General features: G+C 48.1%; 1 protein-coding gene and 1 pseudogene across 8 annotated transcripts in view; one reads left to right on the forward strand and one right to left on the reverse strand.

The window, feature by feature from the left end:
• Positions 1-27,746, forward strand: part of GLT1D1 (glycosyltransferase 1 domain containing 1) — a 140,231-nt gene that overhangs the window by 98,922 nt on the left and 13,563 nt on the right. For all 8 annotated transcript variants that reach the window (XR_008492957.2, XM_054444237.1, XM_054444232.1 and 5 more), the window contains 3 exons: positions 2,018-2,061; positions 4,014-4,134; positions 13,743-13,841. Coding sequence is in view for 7 of the 8 variants with exons in the window: in XM_054444237.1 (XP_054300212.1) it covers positions 2,018-2,061; positions 4,014-4,134; positions 13,743-13,841 (264 nt within the window). In the remaining variant the exon portion in view is untranslated. The remainder of the gene's footprint in view (positions 1-2,017; positions 2,062-4,013; positions 4,135-13,742; positions 13,842-27,746) is intronic.
• LOC129010242 (GTP:AMP phosphotransferase AK3, mitochondrial-like) lies at positions 940-1,898 on the reverse strand (annotated as a pseudogene).

The following is a 27,746-nucleotide window of genomic DNA, read 5'->3' on the forward strand; positions in this document are numbered from 1 at the left end:
TGTGCCCTGCCCCCAGAGGTGGAGCCTACAGAGGCAGGCAGGCCTCCTTGAGCTGTAGTGGGCTCCACCCAGTTCGAGCTTCAGGGCTGCTTTGTTTACCTTAGTGAGCCTGGGCAATGGTGGGCGCCCCTCCCCCAGCCTCACTGCCACCTTGCAGTTTGATCTCAGACTGCTGTGCTAGCAACCAGCGAGACTCCATGGGCGTAGGACCCCCCCCGAGCCAGGTGCAGGATATAATCTCCTGGTGCACTGTTTCCTAAGCCCATCGGAAAAGCGCGGTATTCGGGTGGGAGTAGCCCGATTTTCCAGGTGCCGTCTGTCACCCCTTTCCTTGACCTGGAAAGGGAACTCCCTGACCCCTTGCGCTTCCCGAGTGAGGCAATGCCTTGCCCTGCTTCGGCTGGCGCACGGTGCGCTGCACCCACTGTCCTGCGCCCACTGTCTGGCACTCCCTAGTGAGATAAACCTGGTACCTCAGATGGAAATGCAGAAATCACCCATCTTCTGCGTTGCTCACGCTGGGAGCTGTAGACTGGAGCTGTTCCTATTCAGCCATCTTGGCTCCTCCAGACATGTAACTTTTTTTTAACTTTTCCGGGAAAATGCGGAAGCTTTATCAACCACTTATTAACTGAACAAAAAGTTAGATTACTACCAAATGCTCTTTTAATTTTGCTCCAACAGATGTTTTAAAAGTTCAGACATCACTGATGTTTTTGAGGATAGCTGCGTAAAACACACTAGATGATTTCAAAGGATGAATCTTAGTATCTGACTCATTTGGCACATCCTTAGTGTCTAGAATAAAATCAGTAGAAATAAAAGTCATATAATTTTCAAAGAATTCATACATACTGGAAGTCTTAGGAAAAGCAGCTTCTAAATGCAAGGACTATGAGGTTTGCCCATCTTACTACTAATAGTTCCACACATTTCTCCTTATGGAGTAACTGAAGCTTCCTGGCTTGTTTGAGGAACTTTAGTTTGTAGGAAAGCATATCCACAGGGCCAAGTCTTGTTGGTTTCTGTTCCGGAGAATGTTTCCAACACTGCTTTTTTTCTGGTAATAGTCCAGGACTGGCTTTGTTTGGCTTTATAAGCCTTTAGTCTCTTGATAATCGTCTCTGGTTTATCATCCTCATGCTGAATGAGAGGCTCCCCTGTCAGAGCCTCAATGTCCACAGTTTTGGGAGGGTTGAATTCAATGTTGTAGACTCAGCCACTGGTGGGATGAATCCAGTGAGCAGTAAGGTGTTGTTTAATTACCTCAAAGGACATATTCAGGTTAATCACTGTGTCGATCTGATCAGCTTTATCTAGGGCTTCTGCCTGTGGAAGTGTCCTTGGAAAACTATCCAACAGCTAGACTGGGTGAGATTTTGCAGCTCCTGTAGGGTCAACCAAGATGACATCATTTGGGATGAGTTTCCCTTGGTCAATGAAAGCCTTGGCTAACACGTCAATTTATATATATATATATATATATATATATATATATATATATATATATGTAAGTTCTGGGGTACATGTGCACAATGTGCAGGTTGGTTACATAGGTATACATGTGCCATATTGATTTGCTGCACCCATCAACTCATCATTTACATTAGGTATTTCTCCTAACGCTATCCCTCCTCCAGCCCCCGACCCCCAACAGGCTCCAGTGTGTGATGTTCCCCTCCCTGTGTCCATGTGTTCTCATTGTTCAACTCCCACTTATGAGTGAGAACACGTAACATGCCAATTTCTGCGCCCCACAGCATGTTGTCCCAGAGCAGGTCCCCACTGGAGAGGTGCTTTAGCTCGAAGTATTGGGTGATACGCGACGACACGGTGCCCTTGCCCGAGCCCGGGGCCCCCATGATCACTGCACGCAGCAGCCGCGAGGACACCCCCATGGTTGCAGACCGAGGCCTGCACTGCGCTGGCACCAGGGCTTTGGCCTGGCCCATGCTGGCTGGCTGACAGCGCCACTAGCAGGCAGCGACCGCTGACATTTATCTTTGTCTCTTTTCAGGTCGATCCAGTGTTTACAAGGGAAGTGAAAGCCAACGTGAAAAGGTTAGAGTTGGTGGAGACCAGTCGTTTTGCAGAACGGGAAGCCTGGGTGGCCCTGAATTACCTGAACTCACATTTCTCCAGTCCCAGGCACTATTCCAAGCAGTTTCCCAGTGTTTCCTCATGCATCCTCCCGGCGAGCCCGTGGCATCCTAGGCACTATTATTTGCCCAGGGAGAGGCCAATAAAAACCACTTTGTGATTATAATTTTTAAACGGATCACATTGGCCAAAATGGAAAGATTTAAACTCTCAAGGGTTTGGAACAATTGAGGGGTATTGCCCTTTGTCACAGCCTGCCTGGAGAGCAATTTGTTAGTGTGTTGGTTATAAGTTGCACTTGTCGGCCAGGAACCGACAGCACAAGCTTGAACAGACTGAAGTTTCATTGCTCACATCAACAAGTCTGAGGGTGGTCAGTCAAGGAGCAAAACGGAGGCTTCCCTGAGACCTCAGGGATTTGGCTCCTGTCTCTGTCCTGCCTTCCCAGCCTGTGGCTCCCATCCTGAAGGTGACATGGTGGCTATAGAGCTGTGTCATCAGTCTGTGTTTTAAGTGGGGCGATGGGAATGAGCAGACCAGAAGGATGTGGGTCTTATTTGGGTCAGCCCCCTGTAAAGCAGTGTCCTCACAGCCCCCGGGATTCCAGCCAGACTCATTGGCCACACCAACCGCAAAGGGCACTGACAAAGACTGGTTTTTCCCCATCTATAATCAGGGATCTTTAGATTACTCCTAGGTGCAGACACATGTGTGCAAAAGTATCACCTGCTCGGGGAAGGGAGGCCTGGCAGAGCCATAAGGGTGGTGGCCAGCGGTGGCGATGGGGAAGATCGAAGAAAGGTGAAGATTTACATTGTCTGGTGAAAAAAATAGAACAAGGCAAAATGTCTGTGACAAAATAGCTGTCAGCACTGTGTGCTGGGAACAGGGCTTTTGTGACATTATCATCTCTATTTAGTATTTCTATTTCCATTCTTTTTTTTTGTCGTCGTTGTTGTTGTTGAGACAGAGTTTCGCTGTGTCGCCCAGGCTGGAGTGCAGTGGCGCGATCTCGGCTCACTGCAAGCTCCACCTCCTGGGTTCATGCCATTCTCCTGCCTCAGCCTCCTGAGTAGCTGGGACTACAGGCGCCCGCCACTGCACCCGGCTAATCTTTTGTATTTTTAGTAGAGATAGGGTTTCACCATGGTCTCGATCTCCTGACCTCGTAATCACCCGCCTTGGCCTCCCAAAGTGCTGGGATTACAGGCGTGAGCCACTGCACCCCGCCTCCTTTTTTTTGAGACCTAGTCTTGCTCTGTCACCCAGGCTGGAGTGCAATGGCACGATCTCAGCTCACTGCAATCTCCGCCTCCCAGGTTCAAGCAATTCTCCTGCCTCAGCCTCCCGAGTAGCTGGGATTACAGGTGCGCACCAACACGCCTGGCTAATATTTGTATTTTTAGTAGAGACGGGGTTTCGCCATGTTCGCCAGGCTGGTCTCGACCTTCTGATCTCAGGTGATCCGCCCGCCTAGGCCTCCCAAAGTGCTGGGATAACAGGTGTGAGCCACTGCACCTGGCCTATTTCTATTATTTCTATTCTTATTGTCTCATTAGTATTTTAAAGAATTATTTGAAAAAAAGTTGAATTATTAGAAAAATGTTCTCTAAATCATGCAGAGAAAATGGCACAAACCTTATCTCCGACTCTTCTAATCTTTGAGAGCAGGTGTCTTTATGGAGCATATTGAAAACAAAAGCAGACATGTTAAGCAACTCCCTCCCTCCCTTGTCAGGGACATGAGCTGTAAGGATTTCCACCCCAGTATAGTTCTCCTGGCTGAATGCGTGGTCAACAGTGCTTACTTGCTGATCTAGAGTATTACACCCAAATTGTCATCTCTCCTCCTCTCAGCTGCCTACCCACGAGATTCTTGGAATCAGAGCCACTCTTCCTGCTTTGTGTTTCAGGGCCGCTGGGGTACGATTGATTGGAGAGATGCCTCAAGAAGATCTGCACGCGGTGGTGAAGAATTGCTTCGCGGTGGTGAATAGCTCTGTCTCTGAAGGCATGTCAGCTGCAATTTTGGAGGTAATTATGTAACTCGAGTACTGAAAGTGAGAGTATGAAATTGTCCATCACTCCTTCTCTTATTTATGGAGGTGACGTCTTTGTCAATAACATTCTGCACTTCTCAAAGCTAAAAAGGCCAAGCAGCATACCTGTTGGAGTTCAAAAGTACTTTTGAAGTTCTATCTGGAAGTTTAAAAATATCATTTCATTTCTCATTGCTATTTCTCCTTGCCAGCTACGATGTAAAATAAAACTGGGATAGCATTGCCTCTCTGACCCTCTAAATATCTCTGACAGGAAGGCAGCTAAGGTTACAAAAGATTAGGATAGGAAACAGGGTGAAGGTATTTTTGCAGGAAGCCTCCTTTTACTTGATCTTTTCTCTTTCTTTTCCATATGTTCTGTAATTCCAGAATTTAAGGGAGGAGAAGAAAGGGCTGGACTTTGCAGGTGGCAGGAGACAGGAGCAGGGTAGTGATCATAGATGTCGGGGTGGCGTGGGGGCCAGGGTGGATCTAATCTCTTCATCTAGCAGTCAGCTCTATAAAATCGCTTCATCTTTTTTGACAAAATGTGTCTATCCCAGCACCACTCTGCAATTCCCCACCGGCGTATCTGTGTTTTCAGGACCGAGGCTGGAGTGGGAAGGCCGTGCTCGTGAAACCCGGGCAGGCCCTGGCTGGGCTATGTCCCCTCTTCTGTAAAAGATCCTGGCAATCCTCGCATCCCTTTTGCAATGGGACCACCTACAACATCTCTTCTCCTCCTTGAGAGGTTTTTGACTGGGGTATTTAACCATTATCTTCGGTGCTTGATGCTAGGTCCTAGAGAGAATCACCAGCATGTGTCTCACAGAAAAAGATGTTCCTTCTCTTGTTTCATTGTTAGTTCATTGCCTTGGGGGCTCCTGAAGAATGAACCCAGAAAAGCGCAGGCTGGGCTCGCTCACACCAGTGCCAGCCTTTAGCACTGAATTTTCCTCATGCGATTAAAGCACCCAGTACCTCATGCATGGTGCCCCTGGTGATTCTCAGCACACACACTGCACACGATAGACATGGCGTAAACAAGCGTTGATGGGCACCTGATAAAGCCTGTTTTCCTGTCGAAAGGAAACATGTGGCCACTGCTTCCTGACGTCTTTGATCCAGGTTTCATGTGTTCTTTCTGAATACGTGGATTTCTTATGTCAGTGTCTACTTAGGTTCATGCTGTTACTTTATCATAAGTCTTTGGGATATCCATGTATCCCCTTGGATACCGGGTGAATGTACTGAACTTACTGACAAAAGTTAAGATCTGCAAACCTTCGGGGTCCAGAGAGAACACGGTAAATAATCTAGGAAAAAAATCCTCTCCTTACATTTAAGAAATGACTGACGTTGTATGCATAATATTTGCTCTTAATTTGGCATCACTTATAAAAAAAAAAAAAACCCAAAGAAAAAAACACAGAGGGAGATGGTAGAAGCTGTGTGTCCGTGCCCATGAATCTGCTGTTAGGTGCTTTCAAAGCACAAAGTGTGAGTTTGTAACTTGATCGTCCTCAGCCAGATGTCAGCACCTCCGCTTAGGGGTTGTCGCTAGTATTAATCTCCATTGTCCTTTCAAATCAGCTCCCAACTGCAGTCCTCAGAGCAATACATTTTATTCGTCATGTTCCTTTAAAAATGTATATGCTTATGGTACCAGTATTTGAACTGTTGTGAATTGCTCCTTTGTAGGTAAATATACATTTTTTTTTTCAACTTCTTAAGGCAAGGTAGAGTGAAATTCGGGAATGATTTTATAACTAGCACACACAGCACTTCACTGCGGATGAATCGCTGTCAAACCTCATTTACTTCAAAGCAAAGGCAGCTGTTAGCAATTCTGACTGCCTTAAAATGTTGATGTTGTGTTCCTTTTGAAAACTCCAAAATAACCTTTGGGCGAAGGGTTTTGAATGAAACTGATTTTAGAGGAGTGGTAAGGGTGCATTTCATTAGAATCAATTCAGATAGCCAAAGTGTTTAATCATGGAATAAGTGCCTATCACTTTTGAAGGAAGTGACCTTTTGACCTTTCAGAATTAGCTGTATTTTCCCATGGAAGCATAGAAACATCCCATTTGCAGAAACACGTTTCTTACTGATAAACTCCAAAAATCAAACTTTAGCTGGATGCGTAGGCAGCGGGGTGAACACTTCTACAACTAATCAGTTGTTTCCACTTTTGAGCTTTTTTACGGAGTTGAATCCTGCAGAGAGTTACATTAAAAGTATATAAACAATTATTTGCTTATCCCAGCCGTCATGATTAGGCTCTTTTCCCAGCCCCAGAACACACACACACACACACACACGCTCGCACACATGCACCTACAGATGCATGCATGCACACACATGCACACGCACGTACACACACGTGTACACGCACACACACACTCTGCCTGAGAGGAAGCCCAATTTCTAAAGCAGAGAGGAGTACCTGCAGGAAGGAGGTGATTCCTGGCCTCTTGGCTTCCAGACTCCAGCCCTAGTGATTGAAGTAGGATGTGAGGGCATTCAAAGGCAGCTGCGACTCTGTGTCACTTTAACCTCAACTAGTTTGTAAGTGTGTGTGTGTGTTTGTAATTGTTTGTAAGTGTATGTGTGGATACGGCAGTGCGATGCCTTTCCCACTTTGAAAAGTGAAGGGCCTTTTGAGTTTTCATCATTAGGAAGATGCTATTGGCATGTATTTGGGATGGAACAGCTGCAGGGAGGCGGGGTGCTGGTTCAAGGTGCCAGAATATAGCTAATTCTGAAAGGTCAAAAGGTCACTTCCTTCAAAAGTGATACACACTTATTCCATGATTGAACACTTTGGCTATCTGAATTGATTCTAATCAATTCATTGCATCAGAGTTGTACCCAAATGCCGTTGGCATCCCCACTGAGAATCACTGTAATCCCAATTATGTAAGATCCCAATGTGCTGTGGGCACATGTAGCCCAACTCCATCGCCACGTGACAAGCAATGCTTGTTTGACTTGACAGACGCTCAGTAAAGACCATTAAAATGCAAGCCAACTTCTCTGCAAGAAAATCTAGACATGGTGGTTTCCAGCCCCAGGTATGCACCAGAATGACCTTGAAGCTTAAAAAAACCATAAATACAGGTGATGGTGCCCACCCCTCACAGATCAGCTTCACTTGTTTTGGGGAGGGGCCTGGCTGCTGAGTGTCTTATGACAGTTCTGCAGGGTAGAACAGAGGCACTGTCTCTGTAAACCTTTATCAGCTCTGCTGAAAATGGCATCCTAGCCACAAAGGCTTTTACAAAGAGTCTCATATGAAGTTTCCTTCTGCCTGATAAGAGCTTGGAGAGCTCATCTGGGGAAAATAAGAAATCAAGTGAGTTCTCATAGGAGTAGAGAGTAGAATGGTGTGTAGCAGAGACTGGGAGTGTGGGGAGTGGGGAGATGTTGGTTGAAGGACCTGAACTTCCAATTAGGAGGAATAAATTCAAAAGATCTGTATTGCACATCATGGCGACTACAGTTAATAACAATATATTGTATCCTTGAAAATTGCTAAGAGTAGATCTTAAGTGTTCTCACCACACAAAACAAGTATGAAGTAATGCATATGTTAATTAGCTTGCTTTAGCCATCCCACGGGGTAGATGTGTATCAAAATATCATGTTGTGGCCAGGCGTGGTGGCTCACGCCTATAATCCCAGCACTTTGGGAGGCTGAGGTGGGTGGATCACCTGAGGTCAGGAGTTCGAGACCAGCTTGGCCAACATGATGAAACCCTGTCTCTACTAAAAATACAAAAATGAGCCGGGTATGATGATGTGCACCTGTAATCCCAGCTACTAGGGCGGCAGAGGCAGGAGAATTGCTGGAACCTGGTAGGCGGAGATTGCAGTGAGCTGAGATCACACCACTGCACTCCAGCCTGGGTGACAGAGCGAGACTCCATCTCAAACAAAACAAAAATACATCATGTTGTACACTGTAAATGTAGGTAATTTTTACTTGCCAGTTTTTTTTTTTTTTCCTAATCAAGTGAGTTCAAACACAAAGGTGTCAGGTGCATCTTGGATCCTGACATTTCACTTGTCTTAGTCCCAGAGTGGGGTCCCTGACACTGGCTATGAACCGCTTTCCATCCCAAGCCTGTGAGTCACGCACGGTGCCCCGCTGTGGACTCACGGGGCATGTTCTGAGGGCGAGCACACTCACCTCTGTGCACTGTCCGCCCAGGCACCGCCCGTCTCCGTCAGGCCCAGCTGCACAACGTCACCATCGTCCAGGAGTTCTTCTCTCCTTAAGATGTTTCCTTGGTTAAAGGCACATTTTGTTGGTTTTCCGAGAGTTGATTTCAGAACTAATTTTCTGTAAATGTGCAACCCTCAGATTCCACTGAAGTCTCTTCGCCCTGTGTACATTTTACAATGTCGTGAACGGGTTGCGTTGCATCTTTTCTGCTGAACTGCGGTTTTCCTTGGAGGCAGGGCCGTGCCCGCCGTGGTGTGGAACCCTCCCCTGCATCTCCCCTTGCGCCGTGGACCATCAGATGGGATGAGTGTGTTCACGCCTTCTGTCATTCAGCAGAAATGCGTAGAGTGCCAGGTCTGTCAGGCCCTGGAGATGCCGCAGCGGACAGACGCTAAAGGGCCTTGTTATCGTGGAACCCATGTCCTTGTGAGGGACAGAAAGAAGGACTGGGAGACGGGCAGGAAGCAGGCAAATGGAAAAGTGAACAGAGAACTTTAGGACGTAGTAAGTGCTGAGCAGGAAGCGCAGCAGCACGATGTGGCAGTGGGCGGTGGGGATGTGCTCAGGGAGACTCCATGCTGTCATGGGCTGAACTGTGGCCCCTCCCCAAACGCCTGTGTTGAAGTCCTCACCCCTGGCATCTCAGAATGGGAACGTATTTGGAGATAGAGGTAATCAAGCTAGAATGAGGTCTCTGGGCAGGGGTGTGGGGTGGGGGCGGGGGGGGGGCTGAAAAGGGAAATTTCTTTTTTTTTTTTTTTTTTTTGAGATGAAGTTTCGCTCTTGTTACCCAGGCTGAAGGGCAGTAGCCGATCTCGGCTCACCCCGACCTCCGCCTCCCAGGTTCAAGTGATTCTCCTGCCTCAGCCTCCCAGGTAACTGGGATGACAGGCATGCGCCACCACACCCGGCTAATTTTGTATTTTTTTTTTAGTAGAGATGGGGTTTCTCCATGTTAGTCAGGCTGGTCTCAAACTCCCAACTTCAGGTGAGCCGCCTCCCTCAGCCTCCCAAAGTTGTGGGATTACAGGTGTGAGCCACCACGACTGGCCTTTTTTTTTTTTTTTGATGTATTCTTGCTCTGTCGCCCAGGCTGGAGTGCAGTGGCACATTCTTGCTCACTGCAGCTTCCGCCTCCCCAGTTCAAGTGATTCTTGTGCCTTAGCCTCCCGACTAGCTGGGACCACAGGCATGCACCACCACGCCCAGCTAATTTTGTTTCTATTTTTAGTAGAGACGGGTTTTACCATGTTGGCCTAGCTGGTCTTGAACTCCTGGCCTCAAGTGATCCTCCCACCTCAGCCTCAGAAAGTGCTGGGATTACAGGAGTGAGACACCACACCTGGCTGATGTTGAGCATCTTTTCACGTGCTTATTGCCCTATTTATACCTTCTCTGAAGAAGTATCTAGTCAAACCCCTTGCCCACTTTTTCACTGTGTTCTCCTTTTATTGTTGAGTTGTAAGAGTTCTTTATATATTATAGATACAAATCTCCTATCAGCCTATCAGATATTTATTTCCTAAATATTTCCTCCCATTCTGTAGATTGTCTTTTCACTTTCTTAATGGTTTCCATTGAAGCTCAAAAGTTTTTAATTTTATCTTTATTATTTTATTTTTTGTAGAAAAAGGAGCTCACAATATTGCCCAGGCTGGCCTCAAACTCCTGGCCTCAAGCAATTTTCCTGCCTCAATCTCCCAAAGTGCTGGAATTATAGGCATGAGCCACTGTACCTCGTTGAAAGTTTTCAATTTTGAAGAAGTCCAATCTTCCTATTTTCTTGTTGTTGCTTGTGTTTTTGATACCACGTCTAAGAAGGCTTTGCCTAACCCACAGTCTTGAAGACTTAACTTGCGTATTTCTAAGAATTTTATTTTATGGTTTTAATTTGTCTGTTATGTCTGTGATCCATTTTGAGTGAATTTTGTGTGTGTGGAGTGAGGAAGGGGCCAGATTCCAAATTCCTTCCTTCTTTGGCGTGTGCACACTAACAATGACTAGTATAGCTTTTTTTTTTTTTCTCCCCGAAACAGTCTCACTCTGTTGCCCAGGCTGGAGTGCAGTGGCACAATCTCGGCTCATTGCAGCCTCCGCCTCCTGGGTTCAAACGATTCTCCTGCCTCAGCCTCTCAAGTAGCTGGTATTGCAGGCACATGCCACCACACCTGGCTAATTTTTGTCTTTTTAGTAGAGACGAGGTTTCACCATGTTGGCCGGGCTGGTCTTCAACTCCTGACCTCAGGTGATTTGACCACCTTGGCACCTCCCAAAGTGCTGGGATTACAGGCGTGAGCCACTGCACCCAGCCTAATATAGCTTTAATATAATTTTAATTTACTTTATCTCGAGGTCTGTTTCTAAGGTCAGCTGTTTTTCACTTGGGATTTATGGGTGTGGAGTGTGTTCTCAAGACCTGGGACAGGTCACTATGCTCTATAAAACTTACTGAGTCAGGTAGGAAGCCCATCTGCTACTGTAATCTCATTTGCAGTTATACCAATGCCCAGAGACAGATGTAAATTCTGTGGTATTAAGCCATTTAATCTGGACAAGCACGGTGGCTCACACCTGTAATCCCAACAGTTTGGAAGGCCAAGGTGGATGGACTGCTTGATCCCAGGAGTTTCAGATGAGTGTGGAAAACATAGCAAGACCCCATCGCTACAAAACATTTTTTAAAACATTAGCTGAGGATGGTGGCGTGTGCCTGTAGTCCCAGCTACTAGAGAGGCTGAGGTGGGAGGATTGCTTGAGCCCAGGAGGCGAACGTTGCAGTGAGCTCAGATTGAGCCACGGCATTCCAGCCTGGGCAACAGAGTGAGACCCTGTCCCCTCTTCCCCCAAAAAAAGGTTATTTAATCTTCCCCACTACCCTTTTGAAGGAGATTTTATTATCTCTATTTTGCCTCAGGGGAAATAGTCAAACAGCTGGGGGAGGCTGAGATGTTGACCCAAGATGGTACGACTAGTATCTAGTGGAACCAGGATTCACACCCACGCAGGTCAGCTTCAGAGCTTCCCTTACAAATGTGATTATTTGTTTACTTTTAAAAAGTGTAAAATCTGTAGAAGAACTGAAAGAATGGTACAGCAAATACCTGTGTACCCTTCACTCACGTTCATCCTCCTGCTTCCTCTCCCTCTCCCTCATCTCTCTCTGTACACGTACACTCTCTTTCTCTCTCTTTTCTTTTGCCAAATCATCTGAAAGAAGGTGGTTGATCACAGCACTGCTAATATTTCTCTCTGAAACTTTGCAGACAGGTGTCTTCTCCTGCACCTGAGAAGACATGAGCATGCCTGAGAAAATTCAGTGTTAGTTAAATTACATCACTGGATGTGCACTCCATAGATAATTCCCTTGGTGTTATATTTTTTTTTTCAGGCAGGATCCACACACCATTCATGTATTGCATTTGGCTTTGTGTCTCTTTAGTGTCCCCCAACCCAGCTCCCCATAGCTCTTCATGACATTGAACCCTCTGAAGGGTCCTGGTCAGTTGTCCTAGAGAACATACCAATAGATTTGGCTGACGCGTTCCTTGGGGTTGGATTTACATCAAACTTCCAGCTGGGACTCCGGGCTGGTGATGTGTACTTCCCACCACGTCAAACAGGAGACGCATCTGGTCAGCTCTTCTGGCTGTTGGTGACAGATGGCTCCGTTGTGAAGGCTCACCTGTCCCTCACCTCTCCTCTGTGATTGATAAGTCTTCTGTAGAATGGTGCTTTGGGATTTGGGGACACAGATGCTCCTCGACTTATGATGGGGCTGCATCCCAATAAACCCATCACACGTTGAAAATACTGTGAGTTGGCTAACACAGTGAAACCCTGTCTCTACTAAAAGTACAAAAAATTAGCTGGGCATAGTGGCGGGCACCTGTAGTCCCAGCTACTCGGGAGGCTGAGGCAGGAGAATGGTGTGAACCCGAGAGGCGGAGCTTGCAATGAGCCAAGATGGTGCCACTCCAGCCTGGGTGACAGAGCAAGACTCCGTCTCAAAAAAAAAAAAAAAAGAAAGAAAGAAAATACTGTGAGTTAAAAATGCGTTAAATACCCCTAACCTACCAAGTATCATAGCTCAGCCTAGCTGACCTTAAATATGCTCAGAAGACTTGCGTTTGCCTACAGTTGGGCAAAGTCATCTAACACGAACCTATTTTATAATAAAGTGTTGAATATCTCATGGAAGATATTATTGGATACTGTACTGAAAGTGAAAAACAGAATGGTTATATTGTTGCTGAAATATGGTTTTTACTGAACATGTATTGCTTTTGCAGCAACATGAAGTCAAAAAATCCTAAGTCGAATCATTATAAGTCAGAGACCATCTGTATCCTGTTTCCCAATGACCTTTTACTCAATGGATTTGATCAGGATCCACTAGGATCCACTGTTCATCCCTGATCCTCACCTGAATCACTTATTACACTGGGGGTTACAAAGTGATGATTTTTTAATTCCGCTCTTCTATCTACACTTATTATACGTGCGGATTCTTCTGCAGAGATGAGCTTTCCCTTTTCTTCCTCCTACTTTTCCTCCTCCTCCTCCTCTTTCCTTTCATTTCCCTCTCATGACTAGGGAATCAGGTATTTTTGAAATTTAGTGTGTTACCGTCTGTTACAATCATTATTCTTTTTGAAGTTGCAAAATTGTCCCGCTGTGGTCAGTGGGATCCCCTTGAAGTTGGCTTCTGTTTCCTTTCGATCTGACATCACTGAACTTAGAACACTGTAGAAAGAGAACCCGCAAAATGCCTCCTTTCCGGGCAGGCGAGGCCAGGGCTGCACACTGTGCTGTCAGGCCATCTTCTTGTGGCACAGCTGCTAGTTGCTGCCAGGCTGTGGGGCATCAGGTGCCTATCTCCAGACCTTCGGAAATGGAAAGTCGGCTTCGTGAATAATCAGAATGATAAATCGTTTTCCTTTACTTTTGTCTGCATGCCAGAGAGCTGAGTTTGGTTTTTGTGGCATTCATACTCCGTTGCCTGTGCTGGAAGGAAATGGCTCCTCAGGGAAAGTGATGATGGTAATTAAAAATGCATACTCCATGCGGTCGGTGAAGAGGTGTCAAATGAGCATTCGGAGAGAGGGGGTTCTTTGTGACACTGCAATAATTATGTCAGACAAACAATTACAGTATACAGTGTTTCAGAGCTTCCAAACATAGTAAGTAATTAAAACTCAGATGTATTTTGAAAACGTGCTGTTGAGATTGGGATATCGTTTTGGCAAGGCATATTTTTTGTGAGGTGCCAGAGGTCCAGTTAACCTAAGAAGTTATTCTGCCCCACCCTGACTCACCTTGCTGCAGAGGCTCTTCAAATGACTGCCTTCCGCCCCCTTTTCTCCTGTCTCCTCCAGGCGATGGATTTAGAAGTTCCAGTGTTGGCTAGGAACATCCCGGGGAATGCTGCCATGGTGAAGCATGAAGTCACAGGGCTACTGTTTTCCAATCCTCAGGTAAAGAAAAGTTCTTTCCCTCCATTTACTCACCTTGTCTGAATGGTTTTCCTCTGTGTTTAATGGAGAGACTCTTTCTGTTAGCGCTCAGTATTCCTGTCCTAGCTGGAGCCCTGCAGAGAGCATGCTGCCTTCTGTTATCACCTGGGCAGCTGCCTGGGTGTACCACTAGCAGAAGCCTAGGGAACAGGAGCATTGAGTTCCATTCCTGATTCTGTTGCCAAGTTGCTCTACGGGGCTGGGAAAGATAATCACCTCTGCGATGTTCGGATTTCTGATTTCTAAAATGCAAACTCTCAGACACAACCTTGTATTTATGGAACATCTGCTGGCTTTCAGAGGACGAGCGCCTATGTGATCACTTTTCATTCCTTGAAACAAATGCACAAAGTATGCAGGGTTCTTGTGTAAATACAGAAACACGTGTGAATGTCGGGAAATAGAAGAAAGGGCCATGTACCTGTCCATCGGTCCAGCTGGTTATCCAGTGACTTCTGGGGCACACATGTGTGCCATCACCTCCCAGGAGCATGGAAAGGTGTTGCCCAGTGTAGAGGGCCACAGACAGTTCTGGGGATTCGCCGTCCAGGGTTTGCCTGCATCCGACGCCCTGAGTGCCTCCTGCAGAGAGTGACCTTGGCCGAGTCTCCAAGCCCCACTTTCTCTTCCGGATAAGTGGAGCTTATCGTAATACTTCCCTCTTAGAGTTGTGACATGTGCTGAATGAGTTGATGGCAGAGCTTAGAGGCACACATGAAACATGCTCAGAGCTCAGTAAACACCGATATTATCAAAAGGGAAGGTGTTGGCTGGGTGCAGTGGTCCAGTGGCTCACGCCTGTAATCCCAGCACTTTGGGAGGCTGAGGTGGGAGGATCATTTGAGGTCAGGAGTTTGAGACCAGCCTGGGCAACATGGTGAAACCCTGTCTCTACTAAAAAGACAAAAAAAAAAAAAAAAAAAAATCCTGGGCACGGTGCATGCCTGTAATTCCAGCTACTCGGGAGGCTGAGGCAGGATAATCACTTGAACTCGGGAGATGGAGGTTACAGAGAACCAAGATCGCGCCACTGCACTGTGTCTAGGCAACAGAGTGGGACTCTATCTCAAAAAAAAAAAAAAAAAAAAAAAGGAAGGCATTGTCACTACGCATGCCTCTTGTTAGGCAGTAGGAAGTAAAAATCTTTTTTTTTTTTTTTTTTTTTTTGAGACAGGGTCTCACTGTGTAGCCCAGGCTGCAGTGCAGTGGTGTGATCATGGCTTACTACAGCCTTGACCTCCTGGGCTCAAGCGATCCTCCCACCTCAGCCTCCTAAGTAGCTGGGACTACAGGCATGTGCCACCATGCCTGGCTAATTTTGTTTATTTTTTTAGAGACAGGATCTCGCCTTTTTGCCCAGTCTGGTCTCAAACTCCTGGCCTCAAGCGATCCACCTGCTTGGTCTCCTGAAGTACTGGGATTATAGGCATAAGCACCACCTTCAGCAAAAATTAGCTTCTTAAAAAAATATTAGGTTCTACTTCTAACCATCTTTATTAAAGCACATATGATATTCCGAAATCCAGAAAGTTACGCTTAAAAACTAAAAACTCAAATACTTGAATATTCAGTTTTTAAGATTTCCTACAGCAGATGTTTAATTCAAGTTCAACTTTCCCTTTCTGTAGTGTGGTGACGTGTCATGCTTTTCACTGCCTGCTTCTCACAGAGTCATAAACAAATTCCAGCACAAACAAGATGAAAGCCAGCTTCATGAGGCAGCGGGGGGTAGGGAGGTGGCAGCGGGGTGGGGGACGGCGGGTGGTGGGGGGGCGTCGAGGGGTTGGGGGTGGAGATTGCAAGTCGCGAGGTATCAGCAGGTCATGAAAGAATGCACTGACCATCCTGAGAAGTGGAGGGAAATAGCAAAGGTGGGACCCAGGAGTTTATCTGTTATTGTCTACAAAAGGCGTAGGTAGCACTAAAGGCTTCTCTTTTGATAGTAATACCTAAAAGCCTAAATAATATCAGAATAGGAAGAGTTTTCAGTAGTTACTTGTTGATTCTCCAAACAAAGGCTTATTGCTTTTTACCATATTCCATGTCTCTCAAGATCAACGCCAGCCAAGCTTCAGGTCAGCGAATATTAATATCCACTCTGGCAAAGTATTCTGGTTTTTTTTTTTCCATCTCCCAAAAGGCAACGTCTATTCACTTTATAGCACAATTTCAGAGGACCAAAGAAAGCACTCCAACTTTATCAGTGAACGTCTGAATAGCAATCCCTTATAAGTGGAGCTATTAGGCTGAACAGAAGAATGAAAGCAGTTTGGCTCTTCCGATTTCATACAGCCTCTTGTAAAATATTCCTTTTAATGTTTGCAAATCACTATCATGCCTCCGATGTATTCAGGTCATTTCTGCGAGTTTCCGGCTTCCTGTGAGCCATCAGACACGACTCTGCGGCACTCACGGAGTCTAGTTGCAGACTTATTTTGATTCCAGCACTTTCGTGTTCATTTCACAAAGGATGTTAAAAAAAATAGAACTCTTCTGTTTTTATGTTGGGGGAGGCTGCGATTCTTAACACACATTGAAAGAGTGCGCTAGACGTGGATGTCGCACCTGGTTTGGTTTGGTTTGGTTTGGTTTTCTTTACAGTCTCCTTCCAATTTTACCCAGCACGGGGTAGGAGCTGTTGTTTTAAACAACAATATGCATTTTAAATAAGTCAGGGACTATGATTCTATGAATCTTGACTAAGAAACTCAGATGAAAGGGACCACTGGTGTGTTGCCAGTGTTGGCAAGATTAATTTTAAATATGAGCCCGGGCACAGTGGCTCGTGCCTGTAATCCCAGTACTTTGGGAAGCTGAGGTGGGTGGATCGCCAGAGGTTAGGAGTTCGAGACAAGCCTGGCAAACATGCAAAACCCTGTCTCTACTAAAAATATGAAAATTAGCCAGGTGTGGTGGTGGGTGCATGTAATCCTGGCTACACGGGAGGCTGAGGCAGGAGAATCGCTTGAACCTAGGAGGTGGAGGTTGCAGTGAGCCGAGACTTCACCGAGATTGCACCAGTGCACTCCAGCCTGGGTGACAGAGCTGGGTATCTCAAAAAAAAAGTTAAATATATATTTCAATATGCATTAGAACCAGCATTCCATTTTTTAAGCAGGAATGTCCACGTCAGAGCGTCAGCCTTAGTTATGTACATATATGGAGTATATATTACCATGTATGCTATTCAAATCAATGATAATGTGCAGTTAGTAGTTCTGCATTCGTTTTTATTTTCTAATTGAGAATGTAAAGAAACCTGATATAAAAAGATGAAGTTCAACACGTTAGATTGTATGTTTAATACCCCAGTTACCTATTTTTCAAAACAGAAAACTGATTTTACATACAGTAAAGGATGTGGGTGACTGTTAAAGGGCATTCCCTATTCTTTTCATTTTGTGAATCTTTTATAAAACAGTGTTAATCAGGGTTCCCCAGAGAAACAGAACCAGTAGGAGACAGATATAAATATGTGAGGAGATTATAGCAATTGGCTGACATGATTCTGGAAGCCAGGAAGTTCCATCATCTGTTGTCTGCAAGCTGGAGATGCAGGAAAGCCAGTGGTGCAATTCAGTCCAAGGCTAAAAGCCCAAGAATCAGGAGTGTGAATCCAAAAGAAAGGAGGTCAGCATATGGAGGAGACACCTGCACCCCCATGTTTATCAAAGCGCCATTCACCATCACCAAGGTATGGAATCAACCTAAGTGTCCATCAACAGATGAATGCATAAGGAAGATGTGGTACATATGCCCAGTGGAGTACTATTCAGCCATAAAAAAGAAGGAGTCCTGTCATTTATGGCAACATGGTTGGAACTGGAGGTCATCATATTAAGTGACATAAGGCAGGCAAAGAAAGATGAATATTGCACATTCTTGGAGTCTGAAAGGCTGAGACTCAGGAGCTTAGATGTCTCTGTGCAGGAGAAGATGGATGTCCCAGCTCAAGAAGCAGGAAGATTCCCCTTTTTGTTCTATTCGGATTGGATGGTGCTGGCCCACATTGCTGAGGGTGCATCTTCCCTCTTCAGTTCACAGATTCAAATGCTAATCTCTACCAGAAACAGCCTCATAGACACACCCAGAAATAAGGCGTCACCAGCTATCTGGACATCCCTTAGCCCAGGCACACTGACACATAAAATTAACCATCATAAAGACTAAACCAACAAAAGGAACAGAAATGTGACCTTTTTTTTTGAAACCATAACACACACTCTGTGAGTCAGGCAGTTTTTCTGGTAACCCGGACTCTGTCCCCCTCTCCCTTCCTGACACTTGTGTCCTACGGTAGCCTTGTGTGTGTGCCCCGTCCCCCTCCTCCCTTCCCAGCACTTGTGTCCTATGGCGGCCCCATGTCTGTGCCCCTGTCCTCCTCCACCTCCTGCCACTGTGTCCTATGGCGGCTCCGTGTGTGTGCCCCTGTCCCCCTCCACCTCCCACCACTTGTGTCCTATGGCAGCCCCGTGTGTGTGCCCCTGTCCCCCTCGGCCTCCTGGCACTTGTGTCCTATGGCGGCCCCGTGTGTGTGCTCCAGTGAGGGGTTGCACACGTCATGCTTTCAAGGGTGGAGTGAGCTGCAGTGTATGGTGGGATTGGGGCAGTCGATTATTCTCCTAGCTGTCTGTTGCAGACCTGCAGGGCTAGCTCTGGGTCTAGACACAATGTCCAGAGTCTTTGAACGAATATTCACATCTCGTCTAAGAAGGGACAGGACTAAGACATCAGCAATGGCCATAGCAGTGCATCAATTAGCCTGGGCAGCAGCAATGAGGTCTTTAGGGAAAGACTTCCCAGCAAACAGGTGTGGGCAAGGAATGAGTGGAGGGAGTAGAACACAGTGTGGCCTGTGCTGGGCAGGAGGTTCAAGCTCAGGTGTCTGGAGGGCACCCAGGTATGCAGGCGGTGAGGTGGTCTGGTCAGGTGCAACCCTAGGGACTTTGGGGTCAGACGTACAGCCCTTGCTGCTGTTGAAGAGTGGCTGAAAGTCGATTCTTACGTGGGTATTACCGATTTATAAATGTAGACAACTCAGTCAGATTCTAAAATGATTCCTTTTATTTTTTTTTGTTTGTTTTTTTTTTTTTTTTGAGATTGAGTCTCTCTCTGTTGCCCAGGCTGGAGTGCAGTGATGTGATCTCGGCTCACTGCAACCTCTGCCTCCCAGGTTCAAGCAATTATTCTGTCTCAGCCTCCCGAGTGGCTGGGACTACAGGTGTGTGCCACCATGCCCTCTAAGTTTTGTATTTTTAGTAGAGATGGGGTTTCACCATATTGGCCAGGCTGGTCTCGAACTCCTGATCTTGTGATCTGCCCGCCTTGGCCTCCCAAAGTGCTGGGATTACAGGCGTGAGCCACCACGCCCAGCTAAAATGATTCTTTTAAACATGATGGAGACCTACTTACACATTCGTGGGGAGATTTGCTGCCAGCCTGTGACCTCTGCTCTGGATCAGGGATACCCCTTTCCACTGACAGATGAGAACTGTAACTCAGCTGGAGTCCACTGTGCACACCAGCAACAGTGGGTTACCTGAGGAGGACACATCAAAGGTGACGTCTGGTCCCAGGGTCCAGGCTGCCTCTGGCCATCAGTGTCCTCCTCACTCCAGACAAAAGAGGTGTCAGCTGTCCCAGGAGGGCCTGCTGTGGGTTCAGGAGTGGAGTGGGGTTGATTCCAGGGCTGTATGGGCCAGAAAATAGGAAGGACTTGATGTGATAAAACAACAGTGGGAGGCTGGGCGCAGTGGCTCACACCTGTAATCCCAGCACTTTGGGAGGCCAAGGTGGGCAGATCACAAGATCAGGAGTTCGAGACCAGCCTGAGCGACATGGTAAAACCCTGTCTCTACTAAAATACAAAAATTAGCCGGGCATAGTTGTGGGCGCCTGTAATCCCAGCTACTTGGGAGGCTGAGGCAGGAGAATTGCTTAAACCCGGGGGGTGGAAGTTGCAGTGAGCCGAGATTATGCCATTACACTCCAGCCTGGGCGAGAGTGAGACTCCATCTCAAAACAAAAACAAAAAGGTGTTTTTTTCTCTCTCTACATGAAAATTAACGTGTGCTGGCTCCTATCACGCACAGGCATGTTAGGCAGAGAACTTTTATGGAGTTCTTACTATGTGCCCGCCACTGAGCCAGGTCCTGAAGGTGAAGGAATGAAACAGAAAGGCTGCAAGGCCCTTGGGAATGCACAGTCGGCTGTGGGTGGTGCACAGATGGCAGAACACGGCAGCAGGTAGCATGCCCTCTGCATCATCGGCCATGGTGAGTGACACCTGTCTTAGTCTGTTCCGGCTGCAGTAACAGAATACCATAGACTGGGGACTTAAGCAACAAACATTTCTCTCTCACAGTCCTAGAGGCTGCAAGTCCAAGATGGGCACCTCATAGACAGCTGTCTTCTCCCTGTGTCCCATGGTGGAAGGGCCGAGACAGCTCTCTGGGGTCCCTTTTATAAGGACACTAATCTCGGCCAGTTGCGCTGGCTCATGCCTATAATCCTAGCACTTTGGGAGGCCAGATTGCTTGAGCCCAGGAGTTCAGGGCCAGTCTGGCCAACATGGAGAAACCCTGTCTCTACAAAAAAAGTAAAATATTATCGGGCGGTGGTGGCAGATGCCTGTAGTCCCAGCTACTCGAGAGGCTGAGATGGGAGGATCACTTGAGCCTGAGAGGTAGAGGCTGCAGGGGAGCCATGATGGCGTGGCTGCACTCCAGCCTGGGTGACAGAGTGAGACCCTGTCTCAAAACAACACAGACACCAACCTTTCCATCCTCATGACCCAATCACCTCCCAAAGACCTTCTGCCGTCCCCTTGGGGGTGAGCAGTTCAGAGTATGAATTTGAGGAGACACACACATTCACCCCACAATATGACCCCTTGTCAAGTGTTCATCCTGTGATGGACATGTTCCCGCTGCTTTACATGGATGGACTCTGTGAACTCTCACAACAATGCCATGGCGTCAACACCTTCATAATCACCCTGGGATCAGTGGGAGAACTGAGGCACGGAGAAGCCCAGTTAACTAGTTCATAAGTGTCAGAGCCACACCTGGAGCCTCGTCACCCTGGCATGTTGTGTTATTAGTGTGAAGAGATTGCTGAGGACCACTGGCATGTTGTGTCGTTAGTGTGAAGGGATTGCTGAGGACCCACTGGCGAGAAGCCTGCAGGTTTCCCTGGGCAGGGTGAGGTTTAAGGAAGGAAGAGACGTTGAGCTGGGCCTCAAAGGACGAGATTCCCCAGGCAGGGAAAGGCATTCACAGTAGAGGGAATCGCCTGGGCAAAACTTTAGGGGCATGAAAGTGTGCAATGCATTGGAAGAGTTAGGCATAGTGCAGTGTGGAAGGTGTGAGGGAAGGAATGGCTAAATGAAAGGGAACTCAGATGTAAGGAGCATGGGACATAGGGGAGTGTGGTGAGCAGAGTTCTGAGATGCCCTGTGGCCTCTGCCTCCTGGTGTTCGGCTGTTACAGTAGATTACGTGGCAAGAGGGATTTTGCAGTTGTGATTAAGGTAACTAATCAGTTGACTTTGAGTTAATCAAAAATACAAACTGTGTGGGCCTGACCTCATCATCAGAGCCCTTTAAATTTAGATCTGGAGGTCAAGGACAGAAGAATTCAGAGAGACTGGGACCTGTGGAGGGATCCACATGGCAAGGAACTTTGGGCAGCCTCTAGGAGCTGGGGGCGACCCCTGGTTGACAGCCAGTGGGAGAAAGATGGCCTGGGTCTTACAACCATAGAAACTGAATTCTGCCAACTGTGTGAGGTTCAAGGAAGACCCCAAGCTCCAGACAGGAGTCCAGCCCAGCCCAAACTTTGATCTCAGGCTCGTGGGATGCTGAGCTGAAAAGTCAGCTCTGCTATGTCTGTGCCTGGACTTTGACTTGCAGAAACCATGAGACAATACATGGGTGTCATTCTAAGTCCCAAGTTTGTGGCTATTTGTTATGCAGCAATAGAAAACTAGTCCCAGAGGCTGGGCATAGTGGCTCATACCTGTAATCTCAGCACTTTGGGAGGCTAAGGCAAGCAGATTGCTTGAGCTCAGGAGTTCAAGACCAGCCTGGGCAACATGGCAAAGTCCTGTCTCTGCTTTAAAAAAAAAAAAAAAAAAAGAAAGAAAAAGAAAAAAAATTAGCCAGATGTGGTGGCTCTTGCCTGTAGTCCCAGCTACTGGGGAGGCTGAGGTGGGAGGATCGCTTTAGCCTGGGTGATGGAAGTTGCCGTGAGCTGAGATCTTGCCACTGCACTCCAGCCTGGGTAACAGCAAGACACTGTCTCAAAAATAAAGAAAAAGAGAACTAGCTCCAGGAAGAAGGCAAGGGAAGAGTTTCCAGTGAAGCCAATGCAGCTGGCTGCAGAGGAGGAAAGAATGTGTTCACAGTGGCAGAGATGGGACCTCCAGAAAGAGGACTGTTTCAGGTAATTAATGCATCACATTTGAGATGATGGAAGGTCATTCAAGGGGATTCATAGGGTCTTACTGGAGAAAACCTTATGTTTCTCCTTCCCCCTGCAACCACTGCATCTTTCTCTATTCAATGAGCGGCTGGGAGTAGGAGTCCTTGGTGCAATTGGAGAGAAAGAGACAGCAGAGTGCTCCCGGGAGCCAGGGCTGAGCTGAGAGGGCATGCATACCAGCCAGCATCCCTGCCTGAAATACCCCAGGGGTGGCCGGCTGCACTTGGAAGAAAGTCCAAACTTTTTCTGATGGCCACCAAGCTGTCCCTGAGCTAACCACTGCCTACCGCTCTGCCTTTGCTGCTTTGCAGCCATGTGGGCGTCTCTGCTCCTCCCTCACAGGTAACTGGAGTCCCCAGCCTCCTTTCACCACCCTTCCCTATCTTATTTCCCTCCTGGCATGTGTCACGGTGCCACACTGCTTGGTGCCCACACCCTCCTCCCCAACCCCCTCAGACTGTTAGATCCAGGAGAGCAGTTTCTCCGACTGTAAAATGGGGAAGTGAGGCCTCATCTGGGGGGTTTGTGCTCTTCTGCATGCAGCCTCAGCACTTGGGCAGCACCTGGCACTAAATGTGTGTTGACAGGTGAATGCTGAGCACAGGGTCCCGGGGTAGGGGTGGCAGCTGTTGGCACAAAGATGATGGGAATCTGGAAGGAAGTTTGCTTTAGGGAACTTATGAGGACAGCCTACCGAACTGAATAAAAAACGATTTTTTATTTTTTTTTTTAAAATGACGATTAAACATATTCAGCCCCGGTAGGAACAGAATAATCTCTAATTCTATATACCTCACCCCTGGAAAACTTCAATTTAAGCAAAGCTTTCCAAACCTACTAAAGATTGATTTTTTCATTACCACCACAATCCTGTTATTTCTCCTTTTAAGAAGTAGAAAAGGGTTGAGCTACTATCCTAGGTATTTTATTGCTCTGTTTTATAGCTTTGAAATTAAAATCCATTTGACATTTAATAGAAACTGTGAATCTATACACTGTCCCAGGGTCAGACTTTCAAAGTGTAGCTCAAACCTATTTTGCTTGTTGGTTCTGTTTGTATGGTGCACAGCTATAGAAAAACATAAGTTCTGGAATAATGACATTGACCAGAGCTAGCATTTATCCAGTGGGTATTCTGGGCCGGGCTCTGGCCATACTGTTCTATGTGGCTTGCATTTTCACTAAAGATAGCTTATTTTTCTTCAAACGCTAATGGCTTTAATAGTCAGTCAACGATTTAATGTTTGGGAAATGTGAGGCCCGGTAGAAAACATCAGCTTCCAAACTTTCATTCAGGCAGGGCTGTGCTGAGATCTCAAGTTTTGCTCTTGGCAGCTGAGTGATCCTGGACACCCCTCCTGTCCTCTGCTCGATGCTTCTTCGGGAGAGTGGAGATCATGACCTCTCTTTGGGGAATAGCTGAGGGAGGACCCATGCACTATTGCCTCTCCCTTCCCCTGGAAAAAAAACTGCAAATACTCAACCGCGTTCACGGCTTACAGCGCTGTGCACTAGGGGAAGCTGTGGAGTATGGAAAGCACTTATGTTTAAGTGCTGGGATCAGCCCACACCAGGATTCCCGCCCGGTGCAGAGCACTGAGAACCCAGGGAGAAATTCCTGTCTCACTCTCTCTTCGAGTTACCTTCTACTTACGGATTTGGGGAGGCTACTGGCCAACATTATGTAAAATATTACTTCTCTCTTATGTTTTAAAAGTGTTTTAACGTAACATCTATAATTCTTGGAAGTTAAACGCATCCAGGATGTGTAAGCACCAGCCAGTGCACAGCACACAGTAGGTCCTCAGCATGAAATCCGAGATGCAGACCCTGCTGCGTTGATTGGATTTCCAGTTAAGCCCAGAGGAAACGTGGGACAAAGCGTGTGTGAACTACATTGGAGGTTAATGCAAAACTTATGTGGATTTTGTTTTGTTTTGTTTTGTTTTGAGACAGAGTCTCGCTCTGTCACCCAGGCTGGAGTGCAGTGGTGCAAACTCAGCTCACTGCAAGCTCCGCCTCCCGGGTTCACGCCATTCTCCTGCCTCAGCCTCCCAAGTAGCTGGGACTACAGGTGCCCACCACCATGCCCGGCTAATTTTTTGTATTTTTAGTAGGGATGGGGTTTCACAGTGTTAGCCAGGATGGTCTCCATCTCCTGACCTTGTGATCCGCCCGCCTTGGCCTCCCAAAGTGTTGGGATGACAGGCGTGAGCTACTGCACCTGGTCACTTATGTGGATTTGGAAGTAGTGTGTCCTGGTTGCTTATTGTGTGATACTGGGAAGCGTTTGAGAGTGGACTAATACAAGCACACCAGGCTGGGCATAGTGGCTCATGCCTGTCATCCCAGCACTTTGGGAGGCTGAGGCAGGTGGATCACTTGAGGTCAGGAGTTCGAGGCCAACATGGCAAAACCCCATCTCTACTAAAAATACAAAAAATTAGCTGAGCAGGGTCGCAGGTGCCTATAATCCTAGCTACTCAGGAGGCTGAGGCATGAGAATCACTTGAACCCGGAGGGTGGAGGTTGCAGTGAGCCGAGATCATGCCACTGCACTCCAGCCTGGGTGACAGTGCGAGACATCATGTCAATAATAACAATACTAGGACAACAGATGTAAACCTCACCCGAGCAGCCTAGGGACAGCCTGCCTGGGGGCTGTGATTGGGTGCCTGGGCTGGTGTATTGTTAGGGACACAGATTCTCCAGTGAGCTAGAGAGGGTGGGTCCCTTGCCTCCGGCCACTTGGGTGGGGTGAGGAGCTGGGTGAGAACTGGGTCTGACTGCAGAGCCTGAGCTCGGGCAGGGCCGGGAGCACAAATGACCCTGCTCTCCCCCTTCCCTGCTTCTGCCCTGGCAGCTCCTCCTCACTCTGCCTCCTCTTTCCTGCTGTGCCTCCCTTTTTCTGTCCCTCTCCCTCTGTCTCATCATCTCCTTGTCTGTCTCTGTAGCTTTTCTGTCTCTCATAGTCACTCTGTCTCAGTCTCTGTAGCCCTCCTCCACCTCTCTGTGTCTCTCTCTGTCTCTGTTTCTGTAGCCTTCCTCCCTCTCAGTCTCTGTTTCTCTCATTGTCTCTTCCTCTGTCTCTGTTTCTACCTCTATCTCAGTCTCTAGCTCTCTCTCTCGCTCTCTCTCTCTCTCTCCCTGTCTCCCTCCCTCCCCTCCTCTCCTGTTTTACACCTAACCATTTTCTAAAGTGGTTCTTCTCACCCTGATTCTGTCTGTATTCCTGGGGAGAAGGGACAATTTCTGAGCCCCACCCTGGGTGTAGATGCCCCTGGATGCAGCATGAGGTGGGAAGAGAAGCCCCTGGCTGACTGTGCAGCCCCTAGGGCACGTATGCACCCAGCTGGGTGTGCACCGAGCTGGGTGTGCACTGAGCTGGGTGTGCACTGAGCTGCGCCACTGCAAGCAGGGCCAGGACGCGGGTGAGCCACAAGGTGGGGCTCACTGCTCAGACACAGAGGCTGGGCCATCACCAAGGTGCGGAGGCACTCGGGGCTCCTCCTGGCCGCCTCACTCCTGACCAAGCAGGGAGCATCCTGCTTGCATCGCGTCTGGAATTCTCTGAAAATACAGAGAGGGAAGAGGCAGAGAGAGAAGAGCTTCCTTCCCGCTGTGAGCTCAGTCCCCACCTCTGAGAACAGGAGGAGGCATCTCTGCGTCATCCTGACACTTGGCTCTCTACCATTTCCTGGGCCCTCGCGCGGGTGCACCTGTTGCTGTGCAAAGCCTGCTGGGCACCTGCCAGGAGTGTGAGCCTGCAGGCTCCAGCTGGGGACTGTGATTAGGGGAGGGGCCAGGCATGGAGAGACCCTCCCCTCCCCCTGCCTCTGCCTGTGTGCGCTTCCTGGAGGCCTCCTGGTGATCTGTGTCAGCACTGACAAATGCAGTCCCCAGTCAGCGGGGTGCTTGCCTCGCATCAAAACAACGCTGCTGTGGGAATCAGCTCCGAAGGCCGTTTCTGGAGTATCCTGGAATTCAGAAGGAAGAGGATGGTGCCTTGTTGGCACTGGTAGAAGCCGGGCCAGGGTCTGTGGAGGACCCCTGTGGGCTGCAGCCTTAGGGGTAACGCTGCAGGGGAAGGCCTGCCTGGAGCCTCAGCCCCTGCCTGTTGCAGGTGCGTGCACAAGCAGCTGGGCACACCGTCCTGGGTCCTGGGCTCCCAAGCCCGCCGTGCCCTCTCTCCTGAGCCCCACTTCCCATCTGTCCCACTTCTCCTGAGCTCTGTCTGCAAACGCAGCTGGACCCCATCTCCACTGCACTCCTGACCGAGGGGCTCTAGGGTCTTGCCTGGGCTGTTCCAGCAGCCTCCTCCTTCCAGCCCGTCCACTCCCTCCCCGCAGCCATAGGCACCAAGTGAAAGTCCGCTTCTATCCACTGCAGCTGAGGACCCTCTGTTGGCTTCCCCATTGCACCTAGAAGAAAATGCCACTGCTGGCCTGGCTTCTGAGGCCTTGCACAGCTCGCGCTGCCCCCTCCTCGTTCCAGGCTTCTCTGTCCAGCACCTGAGCTCTGCTCATCCTCTGTCTCTAACCGAGCTGCGCCCACGGCTGGCGCCTCCTCAACTGTTTCTTGATTGAAATCACCTTGGAAGGACTTGTCGTGGCCGCCCAGTGTGACTGGGGTTCCCATTTGGGTTTCCTCTGTCCCTGCACCTGTGTCTGCGTACACTGCACTCTGCCATCTATAAACACCAGTCCCCAGCCTGGAAGCTTCCCGAGGGCAGCAGTCAGGCATGTTTACTCATCAGCTCTCCCTCGCAGGGACCCTGATGTGGACTGGGTGCTCAGTGAGTACTGGAAGGTATGAGTATGCCCCGGCGTACGATGCGCAACCCTTCCAGAGGGCATGTTTTGTTATTTTCATCTGATAGTGAGCAATGCAGCACGCCACACAGTTGTACTTTAACTGCTCTCTTTTCTTTTTCTTTTCAAAGTCACAGATGACAGCAGTCATCCTGCCCAATCATTGGCACCTGTCAGATTTTGTCCCCATGCCTAGCAAGTAGTCTCTGACAGTTTCATGCCAATCACGGGTTCTGGTGCTGACTGCCACGTGGCAAAACGACAGGATCGCCTACTCCTGCCTGGGTGCTTAGATCCCATGTAAATGCCTTTGGCTTAGAAATTGTCTTTCTTTTGCCCTCCCTTCCTCCCTCCCTTTTTCCTTCGTTCCTTCATCTCCCTCCTTTCTTCCTCCCTCCTTTTCTTCATCTGTTCTTTGCTCCCATTTTCTTTGATTTCTTCTCCCTCCCTCCTTCCTTCCTTTCTCCCTTCTTCCCTCCTGACTTCCTTCTTCCCCTCCTCCCTTCCTCTCCTCCTCCCTTCCTCTCCTCCTCCCTTCCTCTCCTCCTCCCTTCCTCTCCTCCTCCCTTCCT

Source organism: Pongo pygmaeus, chromosome 10, assembly GCF_028885625.2.
Source record: "Pongo pygmaeus isolate AG05252 chromosome 10, NHGRI_mPonPyg2-v2.0_pri, whole genome shotgun sequence".
Classification (NCBI taxonomy): domain Eukaryota; kingdom Metazoa; phylum Chordata; class Mammalia; order Primates; family Hominidae; genus Pongo; species Pongo pygmaeus.